The sequence below is a fragment of the Peromyscus eremicus genome, chromosome 5 (assembly GCF_949786415.1).
Source record: "Peromyscus eremicus chromosome 5, PerEre_H2_v1, whole genome shotgun sequence".
Classification (NCBI taxonomy): domain Eukaryota; kingdom Metazoa; phylum Chordata; class Mammalia; order Rodentia; family Cricetidae; genus Peromyscus; species Peromyscus eremicus.
In genome coordinates this window covers 85,996,122-86,010,565 of record NC_081420.1, presented here as the reverse complement: position 1 = coordinate 86,010,565, position 14,444 = coordinate 85,996,122, and the positions used below count along the sequence as shown (strand labels likewise).

Sequence of the window (14,444 nt, the reverse complement as noted above, 5' to 3'; positions counted from 1 at the left end):
GTGGGTGGGCCCAGCAGAGCAGAGGGTAATGGACTACAGCTCTAGCAGGACCTGCATGAGTACAGTGTAAAGTCTCCATTGATTCCCCAGGCAGTCAGGATGGCGTGTGCTGTCTTGTGAGTTTAGGGCAAGAGAAGTTGGAGGCTAGGGAGTCTGGAGCCTGTGAGAAATGGAGTCCCCTTGGTGTTGGGGTGAAGTCAGCTTATTTAAAGGTTAAATAGACAAGAAGAGAGATAAGTATTTGCATCTGATCCTGCTAACCTAGTGACCTGAGTAACTCTTTTTCCTGATGCAGTTAGATTTTCTGGCTTGTTTTCTGGAAGATGAATCAGCCCTCTAGGAGTAGGCCAGCAGGTCAGCTAGGTCTCTTACTTAGCAGCACTCAGCTTCTGTGTTTGTTGCTTTCAACAGTGGGGTCCAGATCAAGGCCTGCATCTGATAGCTTTTATCTGGGACATGTTCTTTCAGGTCACCTCTTCTATAAATTTGGAATCACGGAGTCCGACTGGTATCGGATCAAGCAGAGCATTGACTCCAAGTGCCGTACAGCATGGCGGCGGAAGCAGCGAGGCCAGAGCCTGGCGGTCAAGAGCTTTTCCCGGAGAACACCATCCTCATCCTCATACAGTGCCTCAGGTATGCTCAGGAGAAGAATGCCCTAAAGCCTTTTTTCTCATGCAGAGTACAACCCAGGAGCTCGTCAGTTCTGGCCCCACCCAGTATGAGGCTGGCATTTTGGGAGCTCCCTAGGCAGTGGCAAGAGCATGAGGCCTGCTTCTCTTACCCTGGAGCTCCAACAAGAAGAATTCATGCAGGACCTTCCTTGTGCTACCTGGTTTCTCATTTCCTGAGTGTCTTGCAGCTTAACAGTAGTTACTGTTACTTGCAGAGTGGCTGGAGGGCCCCCATCGTGCTCTTTAGTCTTAGTTTGAGGTTGTAGACTCAGGCTTATCCTCAAGATCACCAAGACAAACTCTTGGAGCTTTGCCCCTGGGCCTGTCCTCCTCTTTCCACTCCAGTGCTAGGGCTTGAGCCCCAGGGTCCTGGGCAGTCTTGGCTGAGTTTTTGTATTGAGCTATGTTCTCAATCCTAAAATAGTCTTTTAAACTCCTTTTCATAGCTTTCTTGGCAATAGCAGTAGCTCCTGAAAGCTGAGTCCTGTTTGGGGGTCAGCTCAGGACCCAGAGCAGCAGTGGGCATGGGGCTGGCAGGGCTCCCTCTCAGTACAGGCTTTGTCCAGGGACTTTGTTTTGGAAGCTGCAAAGCTGGTCACCTGGAGCCCTCCCTGACCATCTTCCAGAAAGTGCTCTTCCTTCCTTATTTTGGTGGTTATCAGATACTTAGCTCTAGTTGTTGCAAAGTGGCAGCTGTGTGGGTCACACTCATTGTTCTCTGTAGTGTAGATCACATGTAGAATGAGAAGTTTGGGTTCTGTCCTGGAAACCTGAGGGAGCCTCTAGGCATGGGTAGAATGTGTTTGGTGAAGTTATATTTGCCTGAGGGTGTGTGTGTGTGTGTGTGTGTGTGTGTGTGTGTGTGTGTGTGTACTCACGTGCAGCTGTTGAATGGGTCAGACATGACTTGTGACTAACCTTAGATGTGCTCTTGAGTGCTGTCAACCCACACAGGTTGTGGTTTGCTCCTTTCTTGCTTGAGCAATGGTGGCAGCTCTCTGGCAGTGGCTCATCAGTTCTCTCTGTCTTACTGTGGCTCCTGTGTTATTGTCCATGAGCTCTGCATCCATGTGATAGTTTAAAGTTTAGGAAGATACTGCTTTCATCAGGTTGCAGAATTGGGCACTGGAGTGAACCTGGCTGTAGAAAGCTGCTGTGTAGACAAGTGCAGACCTAGGTCTGTGGCCCTGAGAACAGGAAGCTGGTGTGCCTGTCCTCACTCAGCATGCCTCCAAGGCACAGCGTGGAACCTGGAGCAGCAAGGAACCTTCTGGTAGGAGTTGAGGACCCCAAATGGTGCTGTGAGAGCCCAAGTAGTGAACCTGGTGAACTAGAAGTGAGGTCCCAAGTCACACAGAGTCCCCTAGGATTCTTGCTGTTTTCCAAGCTGAGCGTGCCTGCAGTGAATATCATCAGCAGGACATCCTAGTCAATGTACCCAAGCATACTCACATTGGGCTGAAGAGGTGCCCATATATCTGCCAGCCAGAGGAAAAAACCCTGGATTCAGGTCCAACTTTTGGGAGAGAACTAGAGGGCCATGGCTGAGCTCTCCCCAGAGTAAAGACGAATATTTAAAAAAAAATTTGTGTGTGTGTGTGTATGTATGTGTGTATGTATGTATGTGTGCAGGCATGCGTATGTGTGTATTGTCTCTTGCCTGCATGTAAGTCTATGAAACATATACATACCTGATGTTGGAGGTCAGAAGAGTGCATCAGACTCCCTGGAATGAGTTGTTAATGGTTGTGAGCCACTATTTGGGTGATGGAACCGAACCCAGGTCCTCTGACAGAGCAGCCAGTGCTCTTAACCGCTGAGCCATATCTCCAGCCATGTAAAGCCAGAACTTAAAGACAGCCTAAGAAGATCACACTGGGCCATAGGTTTCAGCTGTTATAGGAAGACAACAAAATCCATGCACCTAGTCTGGGAACGTTCACACGGTCTTGGATCTAATACCAAGAAAAAGGACAATGTGACCTATGACCAAAACAGACAACAGACAAAACCCAAATCCAAATCCAACCAACCAACCAACCAAACAAACAAAAAACCTAGTGACTAAGGAGGCCCAGTCTGGAATTAGCAGCCCATGGCACTAAAATGTTATTAAAGTTATGTTCAAGGACTTAAAAGAGGAATAGAAATGTAGTAGCAAGGAAAGAAATTAGATTTTCAAAAAATTGCCAAGCAGAGTTAGAGATGAAACATGCTCTAGGTACCTGCATTTCATGTAGTTGAAGCTGGTTGTTTTTTTAGGAATTGTAAGGAATTACAGTCAGGTAGAGTTTATTGGACAGGGTTTTGATGAACCAGGTCTTACCCCCGATCTGACACACTGAGGTGTTGTAGCCTGTATTGCTAGCTTGATGACGAGCACAGGGTGAATGGAGACAGGGCTCTGTAGCTGTAGAGGTGCCCAGAGTGCCTGCCTTGGTACATGTAGAGCCCAGAAGCATGTGTCTGTAGGCTCCACTGCTACATTCAGATGCATGCTGAGCTCTGGTACTTGTCTGTGCAGTGGGCATATTGCCCAAGCCACCACAGTCATGGTCTGACCCATGGTCACAGGGCAGTGTTTAACAGCCATTGAGAGGTCTGTCCAGAGTCAGTTTTTGTGGTGACAGTGGAATTTGAGCAAAAGGATGAGACACTTCAACTGTACGGGGTTTGGTAGTGTACATGAAGGACCTGAGGAGTGGTGGTATTGGTGAGTTAGACTGCCTTCAGAGGTGCGGGTACCAAGAGATCGGCATAGAAAAAGCAGGTCATCAGTTCTCCATATATATCCCAAACAATCAATAGACCATTCCCTCCACTGGTGGATTGCTTACAGACACATGCATCTGGGTCTGAAGGTGCTCAGGTTGTCAGGTGGAGGTGTGCTACTTTGGAATCATGGTCAGTTCATATTCTAATTCAGGTAGAGTGGAGTGGCCTGAAGCTCTGCATTTTCTAGCCAGCACCCACTGGCACCCACTTTGCTGGCCCAAACTCACCCTTTAAGCAGTTGAGTCTTCTGGGTCTTTAAGCCAACAGCAACTTTGCAGGTGGAGACTCAGGTGCTTGTGCCTGTTTCTGTGGCTCCTGCTCTAGTCATCGTCAGGCTTGCTTACTTATTAGTGGTTGGGCTTTTTTAGTTATTTGTGTTTCTTTCCACTGCTTGACAGTAGCTTAGCGTGATGATATTTATATTTCGTTTTTTAATTTTCATTTTTTTTTATTAGTAGCTAGTCACACTACTTGATTGATTGATTGCTGCTCTGTTTATAAACATATTGGCAGTTTCTCTAAGATGCCATGGATGCTGGCTTCTTGTGTAGGCGGCTAGCCACTGTGCATTGTATTAAGTGCCCGGGTTCTGGGCAGGTCCCCAGGAATGGCGTGTCTGAGAAGCCCTGGCAGCTGTCAGGCCCCTGGGGTGACTGTTGGGGAATGGACAAGCCCTGTAGTATGTCTGCTGGTCTGACCGAGGCATCATTCCCAGAAGGCACTGCCAGGTGGCTGTTGTTCTGCTTGACCTGTGGTCTCTGTCCTCCTGCCGGTGACATCGTTAGAGGGAGAAGAGTGCTGACCCTATTCTGTGCTCTTTGGTTTGGAGTAGAAGAGAACCTAGGCCTGGGAGGGCGCTGTTCATGGGGATGGGGATGGGGAGGCTCCACACCGCCATGAAGCATGATTATTATAACCCTCTTGTGGTGGCTTTGGGTGTGTGCTGTTTGGGACTAGCCTCAGAGCTGCCACTGAACTAGTAGATATAGTTTCGGGCCATGGCTGATGAGGCAGACAGGCACTTGCTTTCAGAAAAGGGTCTGGGCTTGGGGCAGTCCTTGCCGCTCGACATCCACAGGGTCTTGTGACAGTGCACAGCTTTGTAAACTGACGAGGAGACATTTGTCTGTTTTAACATGCCACATTCTTGGCAAAGATCTGATTAAGCGGAGTGGGTGGTTAGGCTAAGGGACTTCTGGAATCTTTGTCATTGTTCTGTCTGCATCTGCTGTTGCCTTAGCAAAGCTATTCTGGTATTCAAGGCTATTTTGGTGATGGTAAAATGTAATTAAGCCAGAATTCTGTTAATTTGGAATTGGTATTGATTCCACCTGGGTTGACTTGTTACCTTAGAATTGTTAGCAGAGAAACAAGGGACCACCATACAATACTGCAAAGGATTTTTTTTTTCCTTAGAAATATTTATGTAGATAAGTATTCATCTTTTATTCTATTTTATTTGTTTTGTATGTGTATTTTCATGTACATGCCCGGTGTGTGTGTGTGTGTGTGTGTGTGTGTGTGTGTGTGTGTGTGTGTGTGTGTATGGGTGTGTGTATGGGTGTGTGTATGGGTGTGTGTATGGGTGTGTGTGTCGGGTAGGCATGGTAGTGAGAGTGCATGTGGCATGCACATGAGTGTAGGTCAGAGAACATCTTGCAAGAGTAGGTTCTCTCTTTCTGTGTGAATTGTGGGGATCAAACTCAGATTGGTAGGCTTGGTGACAAGTGCCTTTACCTACTGAGCTTTCTCACCGGCCTGTATATGAGTTTTGTGCCAAGGATATGTGGTCCTTTGAGAATGGCCCCCATAGGATCATATGTTTGAATGCTTGGTTTCTAGTTGGTCCACTCTTTTGGGAAGGATTAGAAATTGTGGCCTTGTTGGAGGAGATGTGTCACTTGGGGTGGGCTTTGAGGTTTCAGAAGCTCATGCCAGGCCCAGTCTCTTTCTCTCTGCCTTGTGCTTGTGGATCAGATGTAAGCTCTCATCTGCTGCTCCAGTACCATGCCTGCCTGCTTGCTGTCTTGCTCCCCACCATGATGGTTGTGGACTCATCCTCTGAAACTGTAAGCAAGCCCCCAATAAAATGTTTCCTCTTACAAGTTGCTTTAGTTATGGTATCTCTTCAGCAATAGAAAAATAACCAGGACAGCTAGCTAGTTTTTGTTTGGTGGTGCTAGGGGATGGAACCTTGGACCTCATGCATGCCAGGCTAGTGCTCTGCCATTGAGCTATGTCTTCATCCCTTGTTTATTTTTTTGAGACAAGGTCTTGCAGTATAGCCCAGGCTGACCTCCAGCTTGTGACCCTCCTCCTCAGCTTCTTGAGTGCTGGGGTTACAGGTGTGCCATGATGCCCAGCAAAGCTAGTTTATTTAATGATGGATTAGTCCCTGTCAGTTTGGACATCAACCACGAATAGTTTCATGTAAGCTTCTGAAAGTCAGCACTGTGTAAACATTCATACATGCTGTGCTTTACTGTTCTGGACACAGGAAGCAGCATCTGTGTGGTAGCTACTAGTTTCAAGTGGCAGAGGGACCAGCTCTTCCATCTTCTGCCTGTACATGTGTGTGACTCCACAGTCTAGTTGTTGTCATGGTGCTTTTATTTATTTTTATTTTTTTAATTAATTAATTAATTTTGTCATGGTGCTTTTAAAACCACAGCACTCTGATGCTGCTGTGGAAAGGACATGGAGCTTTCCTTTAGAGTCAGCTTCACATCCGCACATAACGACAGTCCACGTTCTCAAGGGTTTGCCTAGCAGGTTTGTTCTGACCAGTTAGTACAACTCTCTGCCATGGAACTGCATAATATACATTGAAAATTGAAGAAAAAAAAAAATCTAAGCCCTAATAGCCTGTTTCAGAAAATTCTGCTTGTGATGTCATTACAGTTAGAGGCCGAGATGTGCTCAGTGTTGGAACACACATTTAGCATGCTGGAGGCTTTAGACCCAGTCTCCAGTACTGGAAGAAAATTCATTATAGTTTGTATTACAATTAAAACTAGCATACCAGATATCAAACCAAATGTACCTTACTTTAATTAAACATAGGAAATAAAATGTGTTACAGATGTAGTTTGATTTCAGCATAGCCCTGTGGGTCATATCTGTGGACAGACCTGCACTAGGTCAGTAGTTTGTCTATGTGTTTGCAGGAAAAAGAGTTGGTTACAACAGTGTCAATTGAATCTTAACAGTGCTTGCCTCTGTCGTCACAAATCTCAGTTCCCTCTGACTTTCTGTTGACAGCTCTCAGAGCAGAGATGTACTGACCTGAGTTTAGGAACAAGATGCCTTCTTCCCTCTTCTTCAGGAATTGAGAGGGGAGATATGAGGGAGCTAAGATGACTGAGTGTCACCCTGTATGTGGGACCTGAGGATCCTAACACTTACTCCTGTGTTCCACAGAGACCATGATTGGTACCCCTCCACCCGCCAGTGAGCTACAGCAGTCGCAGCCACAGGCCCTCCACTACGCGTTGGCCAATGCACAGCAAGTGCAGATCCACCAGATTGGAGAGGATGGCCAGGTGCAAGTAGTACGTACCTTCTCACTCACATGTCTCGGGAGGTGGGGGAGGGAGCTGGGGGAATGTTGACGGCGCAGGGAGAGAAAGCAGTACACTGATAGTTTGAGGTGAGGTGAAAGTGCTTCATTTAGAGAAGTAGTATGACAACCTTGCACATGGCCGTTGGCTGCTGCTGAACAACCTAGTGATAGAAATCCCTGCAGGACATTGACTCGTCCCTATGGTTCATCTCTTGGTCCTGTACTAACGTTGAGGTCACCCATATGTGTGCAGCCTATCTGAAGGAATCTATTTCTGCTTGTCTCCTCGAAGCATAATTCTTGGTTCATGATCTCAGGCAGCCTTTCATAGTGGAAAAGGTCTAAGCCAGTGGCCTTGGATTCTGCAGCATTTCTTTAACATGTGCTGGCTTACTACAGGCATAGCACAGTAAAGAGGCAAGCCTCAGCCAGGGTGCTATGTTCTGAGCCATAGGCAGCACAAAGGCTAGGCAGAGTCTTCTGTATACTCTAAGCAGACAGGCAGTGGCAGATGGGAAGTATGTACCTCAGAAACTGCTGGAGAGCAAGGAGCTTTGAGGGCAGCTCTAGGGTCGTGCTGGTGCTTTTTGTCCACTGGCTGTGGGGCAGTTTGAAAGGAAACAGTGGCTGTAAGTGGTGGATTTCATGGGCTTGTCGATTTGTGTAACTGACCAGACAGCAGGTATTTTCACCTGGTTAGTGGGGAGTTGGGAAAGCAGTGGGAAGAGATCCCTTTGGCACAGGTTTTTGTGCACAGTAAAGCAGAAGCAGCCCAACACCTGCTGCAGGTTGTTTGCTATAAGATCTTATTTGGGCTAAGATAGGATTTCAAAAATAAAAAGATTTATTTTTATTTTTAGTTATGTGTATGCATGTGTCTGTCTGTGTGGGGTTTGTGCATGTGAGTGCAGGTGTCCACAGAGGCCAGAAGAGGGCTTTAGATCCCCTGGAGCTGGAGTTCTGGGGTATTGTGAGCCGTCCTACATTGGTGCTGGGAACTGAACTCAGGTTTTCTGCAAGAACAACAAGTGCTCTTAACCTCAGCCATCTCTCCAGCCCCAGATAGGATTTTGATAGGAGTCGGACCTTCTGTGGAGCCACATTTACTAGTGTTTCCATGAAGTGTTTCCACTTCAGTGCAGTGCATGTGAGTGACTCCTCCCATCTGCCACCCTTACCAGTATTCCCCCTGTGACTGCACATTCTTAGTTGTTAAGTAACATTTAAAAGTTCAGCAAATGGCATAAATCATGTGATGAACATTTACTTACGAGACTGTGGGATGCGCTCAGCCAGTGCACACATTGCACCAAGATAATCAGACCCTGCCCTCTCTTGGGCTGAGAGCAGATAGGCATGAAGTTGGCAGAGGGTGCTTGTTGTTTCTTTTGGTTTGTTTTTCTCTGATGCTTCTTGGTGTCTTCTCTTGCTGTGGATTCCACAGGGCCACCTCCACATTGCCCAGGTGCCTCAAGGGGAGCAGGTGCAGATCACACAGGACAGTGAGGTGAGTCAGGTGTCACCCTGCAAGCTCACAAGGCCACACAGTCATGTACTCAGTTTGTGGAACCAATGCTATTCCAGAAGAGCCTGAGGAGTGCTCTAGGAGAAAATCTGCCGGGCTCAGTGGGTGACTGGTGTTTTTTATAATTGATGATGGCGTAGTGGGATCGGTGAAGAGACACTGTAGACTCAAGAGTGGTGGGAGTAACTTCCTACTTATTGTGGGCCATATTGTGCTACTGTGTACATGCCTTGTGAATCTGCAATTGTTTAAAAAGGAAAAGGAAAGACATTTTCATTTGTGGGTCAGCGTTGAGGGAACAGGTTTAAAGTTTTGTGCTTTTAATACAAGAGAAAAAAAGATTCACCTAATAGTACTTGTTTTATTTTTGTGGGTTTTATTGCTAAAAGGGGTTGGATTTTTGTAGAGTTAGTGGTTTCCTGGTTATTTCTGAATAGTATAGGGAAGTTCTCACTCTGTCTCCTTTTTTCCCTGTGCAGGGCAATCTGCAGATCCATCATGTTGGCCAGGATGGACAGGTAAGTGCTCACCTGTCCCCCATTCATACCTCCTCACACAGTCTGTATTCCTCAGCATGAGACACTGGTGTGGGGGTGGGGTGGGGTTGCCTGCAGCAGGAGGGAGCTGGGATGAAGTGTACAGGGGGGCTCTGGCCTGCATTGATGCTTTGGGGGCTCTCACATTAGTTTCTGCACCAGAGAAGAAACTCTCCCCAAGTTCATTGCTTTCTGCAGCTTTCCATGGAAGTTTGATGACATTTGCACAGGTGGGACAAGGTAGACTTGGTTCTTGCTTATTGTTGTCAAACTTAAACACCTTCCTGTTCTTCTGAGATAAGGAAAACAGTTCTTTATTGGATATACCTGGAAGGACTTCTGTGCTTAGTGAAGTATCCCAGGCTCCTCAGGAGAGAAGTGAGTGCTACAGGGTGGAGGGAAGCTCATGGTGGCAGTTGGGATTTGCACTTCTGTGGCCTTTAAGGAGTTTTTGTGAAAGTTGGTGTCAGCTCTAGGTCACTATGGATAGTCAGGACAGGCTTCTGTTTGCTTAATACAGCTTAAGAAGTTGTGGCGACACATAGAGTTCACTCACCGTACAGGAGGCTCTGCTCCTTGTTTTCCAAAACTAACACTCTCTGTGCTGGAAGACTCATGTGTCTTCCCTGTGCTACCCATTTTGTGAAAGAGTCAGAGCTAAAGAGAACCCTAGTCCTTTCTGCAAAGCTTGTGGCAGAAATTGGTTCTCATAGCCTTCCTCTTGGGGAGTTTCAGCCTTGTAGTTGGTTCCTCTCTCTGCTTTTTTTGACATTGTGGTCTGTGTTTGTTATGTTGGTGTTTCCCCATAACATGAAAGGATGCACCTTTTCATAGATAAGAAAGCAAAGCCTATTACCTCAGTTTCCCACTGTTTCTATCATGAATAAAGTTTCACCTGGAATTGGAAAAAAACAACACAGCAGGCTTTTCACAGTTTGAGTGTGATGCTTGTGCTTGATTGTAGGCAGAAGTGCCTGCCTGATGCTTGGCTCTGTCTGCTGACCTGAGGGCAGAGAGCCCAGCGTCTAACCCAGACCGGCAGCTTCTATCAGGCCACAGCCACAGGCTTCTGTCTGGCAGAGAGGCTACGAAAGAGCCAGTGCTTGAGCTTCCACGGCAGACACCTGGTTCTTCCTCTGGGCCCAGTGCCTCAGAAGCCTGTCATCGCTGCCAGCCATGATCCACTACCCACACTCTGCTCTAAGCAGCCTCCCTGCAAGAAGCTGTAATACTGGTCACTTTTCACACTGAGAAGTAACTTGTACATCTCTGATTCTTTCCACCTGTGAACCCCATACTTTGTTTCCAACCCCCCTTCCCAGTGTCACTGTATCTGGGACCACACATCAAAGGGTACTGCTGGCATCCTCTCCTCTCCTGGAGGCAGCTTGTCTTCTGATGGAAACGGACAGCATGTGCTCACGAAGCAACTGTTTCTGCAGGCCCATTAGCCAGTTGTCTTTGCTTTCCACTTGTAGAGATTCTGTCCTCATTTTGTCATCTGGCCAGTTCTCCAGTCTGTTCAGTAACCTTACCCAGCATGGCTTCATTTATGGTTCAGAAGGCACAAATGTTCCATTTATCTTGGTGTTTGTTCTCAGTGGAGCTAAAGTCACCAGACCTGTGCAGGGGACAGTTAGCCCTGTCACCTGTCCTCTTCCTGGGTCCACAAGAAGATTGTGCCTATGGGTCTTAGATTCTTTATCCTGAGTTGGTCTTAGGTCTTCCTTCATCCTGGTGTGAATGCTGGAATGTTTTACTGAAGACTGCCTGCATGTGCTGGCTGTAGGTTTGTGGAAAGGGTGTTGAACAGAACATTATCCTTAGTTGTAAAAGCTCTGGAAGACATTTATGTGACTTTTTTTTTTTTTTGAGACAGGGTTTCTCCTTTAGCTCTGGCTATACTGGAACTTGCTCTGTAGACCAGACTGGCCTCAAACTCATAGAAATCTGCCTGCCTCTGCATCCCAAGTGCTGGGATTAAAGGTGTGCGCCCACCACCTCCCGGCTGTGACTGACTTTTTTTAAGTTCATAAAGCCATCCTTATTTTGTCAATCTGGTTTGGGAAGGTAATGGGGCTTGCTGCATCAAGGCTGCGGCAGGACAGCAGGATAGCTGTATCCCCAGAGGAAGACTGTCTGTCACAGGAGGACTTGGGCTCCAGAGATTCAGTGTTAGGAGGTCAGAGCCATCTGAACTTGGCCTTTGGGGGCAGGTGCACAGCTGATCCCAGTCTATACAGCCACTTTGGACAAGCACAGTCAGGAAGGGTCAGTCTCCAGCCCTAGAGGTTCTCTGCTTGCTCTTGGCTATTCTAGCCCTAATGGTTACTGCTATTTGCCAGTTGTACTTCCCACTTGAGGTTTCTAGGCTTATGCTACAATGGCCAGTGTTCAGTATCTCTGGTCAGTAGAGGGAGGAGGCAGGGGATTCCCTGGATACTGAAATGTAAACTGCAGCAGAATCTTTTAAAACACAACTTGGAGGGCCTTTGGCTGGGTTCTCAAGCTGGGCTTTATCTTGGCTCCTGAGGCTTCTCTGGTGTGGCTGAGTTCTCCGAGTTTGCGCTCAGGCTGCAGCACCCATACACGTAGGCCAGTACACAAGTCTCCCTCCAGCTTCTGGCCAGTGTGTCTTCTTGTGGTAAGGCTTCCCATCCTTTATGTGACCTTAGGTTTCAAGAGGAAGCTGGCTGCCATGTATATTGGACTTAGATTTCATATGCTCACTGGTTCTAGCTGCAGCTGTGGGGAAGAACAGCTTGTTGGAGTAAGGTGTGGGGCTGAGCCTGGACCTCCGGCTGTTCACTGCATTGGAGCTTTGTTTCTGATGGTTCTTGTTGAGAGTTGGCTCTGGGAGATTGGCAGATTATTTAAGATGATTAAAACTGGTGATTTTTTTCTTCTCAAGTGAAGCCAGAGGTCCCGTTGGAAGGTGGGTGACACACTGCTGCCCTTGCTCCTGTCTTTGTAGCTGTGAGCATGTTCAGGGCTAGGACTATTTGGAGTGGTCTGGGTAGGGTTGTTATGGTCTGATGGAATTGGTTAGGTGGAGCTTTGGCGGGAAGTCAAAGCAGGGTCAGGGAAATCTAGGCTCCTCATGTAAGGGGTTATGACAGGGTAGGGCTCCAGAGTGGGGACTGTGGGTGTGACAAATGTGTTGATACAGTACTAACTTCTTGTCAGAGGGATTTCAGTTTTCACAATGTCAGTATAGTGGAGTCTTTAATTTGTGTGGGTTGTCAGAAGTTTCTGGAAAATAAAAGTCCTTAAATGCGAAGAGCCATAGGATTGAAGGTTGCAGTACAGTGGGTGGGTGCACTGAAAATGGTGAACAGGGCTGGAGAGATGGCTCAGGGGTTAAGAGCACTGACTACACTTCCAGAGGTCCTGAGTTCAATTCCCAGCAACCACATGGTGGCTCACAACCACCTAATGAGATCTGGTGCCCTCTTCTGGTCATACATGCTATATACATAATAAATAAATAAATCTTTAAAAAAAAAAAAAAAGAAGAAGAAAATGGTGAACAGTGAGGTTGAGGTCATGAGGACTTCTTGAGGCCAGTAAACTAGTGGCTACCTTAAGAAGGCCCCTGGGGGCTGGCCTTGACTTTGGTCTCGGATAGACTTTAGGTCTTGCCCATAGACCTGAGCTCTGAAGTGAGCCATTGCTGCCCCTTGAGCTTCCTCTCTGTGGGCTGTTGACATTGACAGCTACCCAGGAAGGGTAGTTTGGTTCTGTAGTGGAGAGCAGCGTGCCTAGACAGGGGTGATGCGCCTTTGAAGCTGCTTGGGTTTGGGTTTCCAGCCTCAGTGAAAGTGATTTCACACATGACTCCAGGATCTTTCTCTCTTGAGTGTGTGCAGTCAGACTAGCTCTTGAAGGCAGCATGGGCTTCACTCTAGCTTCTGTAGCTGCTGTAGTAATGTTCACTTTCTTTTCCTGAATGCTGGTTATGACGTATCACATGGACTGAGTGTGATAGATGACTACTGCTGTCAGCTTAGCCTAGTGGTCTAAGATATTCCAGTTTTTCAGACGAATGACACTTGTACTGTAAATATCAGTACATTTTCCTTCATTCTAATAAGTCAGAAGGTAATTCTTGAATTATATTAGAACCTTGTTTAAACATTATTGGGCCTGGCTAAGAGCACTTGCCTGCTTTGCAGAGTACCTGGGTTCAGTTCCCAGCTTTTATGTCAGGTGACTGGCTGACATTTGCCTGTAACTACATCACTAGGGATCTGATGCCCACTTCTGGCTTCTGGGCACCTGTATTTATATGTTCACACTCACAAACAGATACACAGGCCTACACATACTTTTTTAAAGGTTAAAAATCAACTTTATAAAAACGTGTGTGCTAGGCCTGGTGGCACAGGCCTCTTTCTAATTGCAAGTAGTCTCATTCCCTGCAGTAGTTTCATTCCTGGTGATCCTCAAACTTTTAAACATTTCTGAAGTGCCTGCCTCCAGGTAAACGGAGCTGAGCAAACTTCAGGTGCCTTGGACAGCCATCTTCACAGCTCGCCCCAGCAGGATGGGTGGCTGGATGCTTCCAGACAGAGGCTTGTTGTGTGAATTGGATGAATGTAGTCAGATTTTTCTTTGGGCTGCCAGCTCACAAATGAGGACACGGAGACTTACTGTTATGAAAGCTCAGCCTTAGCTTAGGCTTGTCCCAGTAAATCTTATAACTTCTTGGTGGCATGATTGGCTGAACCATCATTCTCCTTGCTCTTTTCTAATAAACCTGTCACAGGCAAGTGGTGGTTCCAATCATGGAGGACAGCAGGCTGGGACACTGCCCTAAAGGCCTCCTCGTCCATTGGTTTTATTGGCCCTATGAACTTGGACAAATGAGTCAGTGTCCCACGCTGTGTTTCCTAACAGGCAGGATGCAGCTCGGAATAACAGAAAAGGTAACATCTGTGCCAAGTACCCAGAATCCTGGCTGGCGCCAACCTAGGTAGCCCCAGGTACTATTGGACTGGGGCCCCAGACTCCCTGACTGCTTCTCACACAGGCCTAGTCTGTGTCTCTCCTGTCCCAGGCATCCTGATTCTTGCTGTTTTGATTAGGCTAAATGACAGAGCTGTGAGATCCTCTGACATTTGAGATTCTCCACACAGACTTCAGAAACCGCCACTGTAGTCTTCGGCTTTGGCTTGCCCCCACAGCAGGGTGCTCTTCCTGTGTGTTTTCACACAGCTCCAAGACCCCTCACTCACTAGGTGCACATTCCTCTCGTCCAGTTTTTTGCCTCCCTCACCTCTCAGCCTTGGACAGAAGAGAAGAGTATACATGGGTGTATACTCAGTGGGTGACTCTATAGCTTGAACTCCTATCTCTGGAATGTGGAGCCA

General features: G+C 47.2%; 1 protein-coding gene across 2 annotated transcripts in view; it reads left to right on the top strand.

The window, feature by feature from the left end:
- The window catches only part of Banp (BTG3 associated nuclear protein), an 81,206-nt gene that overhangs the window by 54,868 nt on the left and 11,894 nt on the right, over nucleotides 1–14,444 (top strand). For both annotated transcript variants that reach the window (XM_059263887.1, XM_059263886.1), the window contains 4 exons: nucleotides 469–636; nucleotides 6,870–7,000; nucleotides 8,456–8,518; nucleotides 9,016–9,054. In XM_059263887.1, coding sequence (XP_059119870.1) covers nucleotides 469–636; nucleotides 6,870–7,000; nucleotides 8,456–8,518; nucleotides 9,016–9,054 — 401 coding nt within the window. The remainder of the gene's footprint in view (nucleotides 1–468; nucleotides 637–6,869; nucleotides 7,001–8,455; nucleotides 8,519–9,015; nucleotides 9,055–14,444) is intronic.